General features: G+C 44.0%; 2 protein-coding genes across 2 annotated transcripts; one reads left to right on the top strand and one right to left on the bottom strand.

The window, feature by feature from the left end:
* Nucleotides 1-419: 419 nt before the first annotated feature.
* Nucleotides 420-3445, bottom strand: h2az2a (H2A.Z variant histone 2a). Its single transcript, XM_079515467.1, has 5 exons — nt 3289-3445; nt 2048-2125; nt 1818-1931; nt 1577-1706; nt 420-1366 (listed from the first exon to the last, which is right to left on the bottom strand). The coding sequence occupies exons 1-5, from the start codon at nt 3289-3291 to the stop codon at nt 1305-1307; spliced, it is 387 nt and encodes a 128-aa protein (XP_079371593.1). The 5' UTR covers nt 3292-3445; the 3' UTR covers nt 420-1304.
* Nucleotides 3446-4205: 760 nt separating this feature from the next.
* On the top strand, nt 4206-7459 carry LOC306933301 (transcriptional regulator protein Pur-beta). Its single transcript, XM_079515463.1, has one exon. The coding sequence runs from the start codon at nt 4221-4223 to the stop codon at nt 5214-5216; it is 996 nt and encodes a 331-aa protein (XP_079371589.1). The 5' UTR covers nt 4206-4220; the 3' UTR covers nt 5217-7459.
* The last annotated feature ends 795 nt before the right edge of the window (nt 7460-8254 follow it).

Below are 8254 nucleotides of genomic sequence, written 5' to 3'. Positions count from 1 at the left end.
TTTTTTTTATTAAGAACTAAGTAGTTTAGTAAAATGTGAATGACTGGGTGAATTTGCCATATCCACATTGGGTTCAATCCGCCGGTCGGGTTATACCAAAGACTAAAAATGGAACCCAATGCCTCCCTACTTGAGTTTAAAAGCCAGGGTATCGAGGCCAACATCCCTGTGACATACTCCTGGACCCTAACATCATGTCCAGGTGGTGTGCTCATACAGCAGGACAGGGGGCTCCAAAGAGGCTACTTTTATTGTACACTGCAGTCAGTGTTGCCAGATGTACTATAATTGTAGTCTGTACAATTAATAATTCCAAAACTTCCCTGGCTGCCAATTCAAGATCCGGTTCAGATCTAGTCAGTAAATCTGACTCTAGATCTGTACTTTGTGACATTAAAAACACAGGTTGCATCTCTCTAGTCATTTCAGGCTTTTATTTGTATAAGGTCCAGGAAGTTGCCTGCTTCCACACAGCATGTGTGATGCATTTTTAATCTCATAGGAGTCTCAATGTTTCTTGAATACGCATTGTGAAATTACATATTTACACCTGTGATTAATTTTTTTGGGCCGTGTACGATAGTTCTTTCAAATACGAAAATTTTAAGCCACCATAAGACCATTAAAAAAATCCCATCTGGCAACACTGACTGCAGTGCATCCTTTGCAATGTGACTATGTGCATTGCAATGTAGATGCCGACATATATTGTGCAGTCCTAATGCCAAGCATTTCACATTTAACAATTTTAAACTCTGCAATTTACAGCAGCACACACAGATCTGTGTGTGATAGGGGCTGAGTCAAATGATCTCTCAATGAAAATGTTACTCTCCCTAAAACACCACCACTTTACAAAGACAGTCAGTTAAAAATGTTATTAATAATATTGATTTACTCATGTCAAATCCTATCTGTATTCATAAGTGATTTTGTCAGAGCTGAAAAGGCCAAGCAAATAACCACAAAAGTACGTTTTTTCTTTTTCTTATAAAAATGGTTTTAACAATTCCATTTTCAGTATAAAACATTACAGAATCCCAGGCCAATCAAACAAATTCACTGTCACCATTTGACAAAATTATAAACTCCCCAGTCAGACGTTCTACAATAACATACAAAGGTTTTTTTTTTTCTTCCTTTATGGGTTTTCCACTTTTTTTCACTAGCTATGGGAAAATATTACAATAACACAAAGCCTAACAATCACTCTTCGTTAGCTATAATAATAATAAAAAAAGAACGAATGTGAACTCCTGATCTGGTCCGAGCCCAAGCACCCACATTTCTGGTCAACATGGCACCTATGCAGTCTTCTGCTGGCCCTTCTTCCCAATGAGGGACTTATGGATGTGTGGAATCACACCTGCAAAACAGCAACATGTACATTTCAATATTTGAGGCTCATGTGGATGAGTGGCGTTCAGAACCCATTGGTTGAATCTCAGGGAAGAGAATAAGAAAGATGCAGTCTTGTGGTGCAGGTTATCATACAGGATTGTACAGCAATTAAAAAAAAATCTCCTGTCATGGGAGGACAGTGCATTCTTGAGCCATGTGTTGCGTTTGATCTCACCTCCTCCAGCGATGGTGGCCTTGATGAGGGAGTCCAACTCTTCGTCACCACGGATGGCCAGCTGCAAGTGACGGGGAGTGATACGTTTCACCTTCAGATCTTTGGAGGCATTGCCTGCCAACTCTAATACCTGGGACAGAAAAGGCAATAATGATTAATCTAAAGAATAAACAGTCCATATCTACAACAACCACAATGCATGATACCACATCGAATTACATGGGGCATGGGAGCCACTTACTTCAGCGGTGAGGTACTCAAGGATGGCTGCACTATAAACAGCTGCTGTTGCTCCTACACGGCCATGACTTGTTGTGCGGGTCTTCAAGTGCCTGTGGATACGACCCACTGGGAACTGGCAGGTAAAATAGACGGAACGGGTCATTATGAGACCGATTTGACATGATCAAAAGACACGTGCAAAAGCGATGAAGACATACTAGAAGTTCTAAAAAGGCAGACAACTCTTACCTGCAACCCAGCCCTCTGGGAGCGAGACACTGCTTTTGCCTTGGCCTTGCCACTGTCTTTTCCTGCCTTGCCACCAGCCTGCAGTCAGATGAATGCATTAGCTTACAAAATACAGCAGTAGAAAACACAGAGCCATACGCATTTCATTGTATCATAAATGTTCCTTCCATAATAAGATATCTCCCAATTGAGAATGCCACTGGCTCTTTGGTAAAGTTCTCACCAATCTGTATGCAAGCTCTACTCGGACCCGGTGATGTCACAAGTCAAATCAAATGCAAGCAGGTCAAAGGGCTAACAGATTAATGCTCCTACACGTACAGCCAGACTGACGGGACGGCTTTCCCGCCATCCAACATTCAGTAGCAGGTGGAAGAGGATCCGGCAAGTACAGTAGGCTAATGTTACACTGGAAATTACATGCAAACCAAAAGTTCTTATGGAACGGATGATTCAAGCCGTCGGGCTGATAATCATAAAACTGTTAGCACCGCCACTCTGAATGGCGGCTTTGATGTCAGTCAACGGATTCTGTTCACCGACGACTTTAAGTAAAGTCTCACACATCGTGCAAAAGGGGCTTCCTGGGGATATTCTGGGTTCATACCCATTTGAATGAACTATTACTATGTTATCAATGTTGGTTTATCACACACAAGCAGCTGCTCACCAATCGACGTTCCGGCGAGTAAACACGGATAAAAACCCCGTGGGGAAAAATACCAAATGTATAAGCTCACACAACACGTAGCGGAAGCAACCCCTTTGAGCTTGTAGGTCTACCATTTACGGCGGGCGACACCGTCGCACGACTAAGTATAACGAGGCTATATGCTAACCCGCATTAGCTTAGCTGGCTAGGTAGCACGGTGGCTATTTGCAACCCATTACAAAAAGCTTCGTGCCCCAAACACACGATTTAAGAACACAGTCCACAATTTACGTGATGTTGCAAATCATTTCTCTCAAGAAGAGCCCCGTCCATCAGGTAGTTAAGCCGCCGCCAACGAGCCGGGTAAAAACGCGACCCAGAGTCAACGTAGCGCGTTAGCCGACGGTGGTTAGCCTGTTAGCAGCTAACCTTTTAGCAACACTCGTTCGGTTTTAGTCAAAATGCTGCACCGTTCGGCTTCTGACCCAAACAAATTAATAGTTCAGTGAGAAGAACGGATAAAACAACATATATAATCATGCATGAACTGCAACACGACGTTCAATGAATAACAGCAATAGATCCGTACCATTTTCCTGTTGTGTGTTTGATTGTAGAGTAAAGAGAAGTGTTCAAGTCAAGACCGTAATGAAAAAAAAATCGTGCTCTAGGAAAAGGAGAGAAACAATAAGCCCCCTTTCGTAAAATGTACATGCGCGTGGTGCGACCCCTCGCGGGTGAAAATAAATACGCCAATCGGGTGGGGCGTTGTTACTTCGAATCGTCCCTTGGACCAATCGCTGTGCGACTATCTCACTGAGCGTTGAGCCGTTTCTCCCCCATCCCCCACACTCCTCCGCGAGCCTTTGCACACGATACCAACAAGTAGGCGGGGCTGTCGGTGATACAATTTGAAGAAGTACATGTATTATTATTTCCCTAAACGCATTACAAAATGCACGAATTGGGGGGGGGGGGGGCATAGTTTGGATTAAATTATTAAATTAATCTGGTTTATAATGTAAATATACTCAAAAAGGAAACAATTGTGTAGCAATATTACACATCGGAAACGAAGACCAAATATTGTTTGTAAATAACAAGAAAGCCTAATTTGTATACGTATTAGTTGCGCGCCAGTGGCATGCGCCCAAAATGGCAGAACTGCAAGCTCACTGTACGACGAATCGAGACGCGTAATGAGCTTGCAGATCTGCTATTTTAGGCGCGCGCAACAAAGTCAAACGTAAAAACCCTAAAAAGCATATCTATGCTAAAAAGTACTTAAACGTCATCGATGGGGGGCGGAGTATGCCTTGATGGACAGGGAGAATCCACCAATTAAAATGCCTGCTTCCGGGCCGACTCCGTGATGGACGTTCCCGGCGGGCCTATCGCGGCGCAGCAGTCAGCGTCCGGTTTCCTCCGTGTGCGAGCTCGACGAGCAGCGGGGAAGAGGCGGGGGAGGAGGGTCAGAGATACGCAGAGAGAGACTAGAGAACCTGGCTGCTGGTGGCGAAGATGGCGGATGGGGACAGTGGCAGTGAGCGCGGTGGCAGCAGCGGTGGTGGTGGCGGCGGAGGGAGCGGTGGTGGCGGCGGAGGGAGCGGTGGTGGCGGCGGCAGTGGTGGTGGAGGAGGCGGAGGCGGAGGCGGCGGGTACCAGCACCACCAACGGGAACCGGAGACCCAGGAGCTGGCCTCGAAGCGGCTGGACATTCAGAACAAACGCTTCTACCTGGACGTGAAGCAGAACGCCAAAGGCCGGTTCATCAAAATCGCCGAGGTCGGCGCCGGGGGCTCCAAAAGTCGCCTGACCCTGTCCATGTCAGTGGCGGCGGAGTTCCGCGACTACCTGGGGGATTTCATAGAGCACTACGCCCAACTGGGGCCTAGCAGCCCGGAGCAGATCGCTCAGTCATCCGGCGGCGATGACACTGGGCCTAGGCGGGCCTTGAAGAGCGAGTTCCTGGTTCGCGAGAACCGCAAATACTACCTCGACCTAAAGGAGAACCAGCGGGGGAGGTTCCTTCGGATCCGACAGACCGTCAACCGTGGGCCTGGTTTTGGCGTCGGGGGCGGCGGCATCCCCGGAGGAGGCGGCATGCAGGCCGGACAAACCATCGCACTCCCCGCTCAAGGTTTGATAGAGTTCCGCGACGCCTTGGCCAAGTTGATAGATGACTACGGCGGAGATGACGAGGAGCTGGCCGCTGGTGGCGGCGGTGGGGCCGGGGGCTACAGCGAGCTTCCGGAGGGCACCTCCATCATGGTGGACTCCAAGCGCTTCTTCTTCGACGTGGGATCCAACAAGTACGGAGTTTTCTTGAGGGTGAGCGAAGTTAAGCCCAGTTACAGGAACTCTATCACCATCCCATTCAAAGCGTGGGGCAAGTTCGGGGGCGCGTTCAGCCGCTACGCCGAAGAGATGAAAGAGATCCAAGAGAGGCACAGGGATAAAATGTACGAGAGGAGAGCTGGAGAGGAGTCTGAGGGTGACGACGTGGACGACGATTGATCGACGGCTGTTTGTATTCAAGGTGACATGATGCAAAGCCAGGAGAGCGAAACGAGATAGAGGAACGACTATTATGTGCATGACGAATCGAACTTAAAATGATAAAAAAACATGGAGTAAATACAAAGTATATTTGACTGAGAAATTACTGTCTATATAAGAGAATCGTGTTCTAAAGTTTTAGATGGATGTCATAGCTAAACGAGTGCGGACTGCAGTAGTCAGCTCCTGTATGAGATTCCCCATTGATGAAAAAAATATATATTATTGATTGTCCATTTGATAACCTCACACATGTAGCCCAGCAAATTAAGTTTGACAGTGCTCAAAGACACACAACGCAGTAGGTTGCCAGTCCCACTCTGTGATTGATATCCAATGGTAAGAGCTCACCTGGACCTGACCTGTATATTTAGGAAGTGTGGCAAGAGTGACACATTTCAGAGCTAGAGATGTCAAGAAAGCACCTGCATCGCTTAACCACGGCTGTGTTTTGTCCTAGTAGTGGCTTGTGTGGCTATACCAGGTATAGCCATTAGCCACACTGTCTGAGAACACCAGAGCACTTTTCTCAGCTATAGGGGGCATCCTTGGCATTGCAGGACATCCACTCAGCAAGGTCGCTTAAGGTGATCTGTTAAAAGCACACAGCTCATTTGGACTCAGAACGCCACCTGGTTATATCAAAGCAGGACTGGTGCCTCCCACCGTCCCTCAGGTGCCAACCCTGCTCCAATATAGCTGAAATGCAGTGAACAGTCAATACTATGGCATTGTGTGCCAGGGCCCGAACATGGCCCATGATCTGTATGGGTATATCAGCAATACCTGTACACCACTTTCATGACGTGTTGAGTACACTTTTTGTCAGCCAGCCACTGCAGTCAGGTCCTTGGCAACTGGTGATGTCTGACGATGGAGGCCCAAGTCAGACCCTCCTTCTGAGGGAGGTGGTGAGCTTGGACCTTTAGTGCTGGTCTTCATTTCAGGGGGTTTATTATCAAAGCTTATTATTGCCGGGCTTGAGCTACAGTCTCAATGGAATCTACCTTGATGACAGTGCGCCATTTGGATCCTTTAATCTTGAACTCAGACCATTAACGACTGAACCAATATTCAGTCTGATTGTAAAAAGAAAAAAAAAGTTAAAAAAAAAAAAAAAAAGAGAGAGAGAGAAAAAAAAAGAAAGGTGCTTTTGGAAAACAAAGCCCACAATTGGGTGCTGTACCTAAATAAAATAAATAAATATATATATATATATATACAGTATATATATATATAAAACATACTGGAAAAGATTTACTTACTAAAAGATCAAGTATAGATAGAGTTATTTTTCAAAAGAGATATATTGAAATATGTCTAAGAAATGAGAAATTTATTAGATAATGCTGCCTAAAGTGGCTTATTTAAAACACTAAGCTTGGATGCAACTATCCAGGGTGATATTTCATACCTGCTTTTTTTTCCTAACATTTGTTTTCTTCCTTAGAGGAAATTAAGAGTACAAAAAATAACTTAACACAGTATATTAGCAATTTCTAGATACAACCTCATTCAGATAGTATATCCTCTAACACTCAGCACTCCAGTACACTTTACAGAACATCAAGTTGTCCCCTCATCTCAGTACACCCGTTTTACAATATTTTCTCGCAAATTGGCTAACCATCAGTTGCCATATGACGCAAACGTAAACATTAACGATCATGAATACATGTCTTTACTGCTCCTTTTTGAATATGATCATGTTTTGCATGCCTGCTTCTATATGGAGCTGCCTTGTGTTATTTTCTTTTGCATATTCTGATTGCTGTATGATGGTATTTATCCATTTTGTGAACAGTTTCAAGTTTTCTTGAAACGGTGCAACTGCAATGGAGGAGAAAAAAAGGTTCAAGTTTACTTCTCAACATAAAAAAGCCACAGCTTCCCCATGCTTTGGGGAATGTCACTTTCATTGTCCCACTTCCTTTAGTGTGTGAACCTCTCGTTGAATTTTACGCTACCCAAATCCACCCTCTCAAAACAGCAGATAATTTGCCATACAAAAACATCTGGGAGCAATATTTTTCTTTTCTATCGATATAAATATACTATATATAATATACACATGAGATTGAAGTACATCCTTCTTCCTGTACTGTGTTACGTGAAATGGCAGCTGTTTCAGTCGTGTGTTCTGCTGTAATATTCTACCAAGTTCCTTTCAACGAGAAATAAAAAAAGGTTTTTGCTCAGGAGAGGTGTGGTGTTTCTTCTTCTCCCACCGGAGGACCACTTTTCACTTAAACGAGTTTCAGGATTAGACAGTGTAGGTTTTGTAATATTAGTCAGACTGCGTAGTAAAGGTTGATACTTGGGCAGCAATGTCAGCAACAGGTGCTTCTTGAAAATGACGGAAGGGCCTCTTTCCTATCTCGGTTAAACATGTTGGTAGTGGCATATGCTTATATTTGAAGTTCACTTGGGATATAAAAAGCAAAACAAAGTTTAATTTAACCTGGAACTTGATTTAAGTTTTCGTTCTTTGATTTTATATAACATTAAGGATGTATGGCGGGAGTATGGACTATTAACATATCATGACAACTTGATAGATATTTGGAACATGTAGTAGTATATTTATATTAGAGGATACAGGTGTATAGCGGCCACCCATATCATTAATTGGGCTTCATACTATGTATTTATATTTTATTTAACCGTCTCTTTTTCAAGTGGGAACTGGCCAAGTGGCAGAATACATAATTACACTTCAAAGCTACATCGTACATGCCAATAATAAATCCATGACAATACCTCCAGAAACTTATACAATATATACAATACTCCAAAATGGTACAATAACCACTACCAGATACAATACATTTTGCACACAAATACAGAAAGTACATTATGTGTACATAATGTATGCATAGTCGATAGTAGGTGGTGGGATTACAGTTTCCCTATTTCCTGAACCTCTACTACACATATGTATCTATAATATTCCAGGAAACACTTCCTGAGCTTCATGTACCTCAGAGTTCACACAA

This window comes from Electrona antarctica (genome assembly GCF_951216825.1).
Source record: "Electrona antarctica genome assembly, chromosome: 12".
Classification (NCBI taxonomy): domain Eukaryota; kingdom Metazoa; phylum Chordata; class Actinopteri; order Myctophiformes; family Myctophidae; genus Electrona; species Electrona antarctica.
Note: the sequence above shows the minus strand (reverse complement) of the source record. Positions and strands in the feature narration are given on the sequence as shown.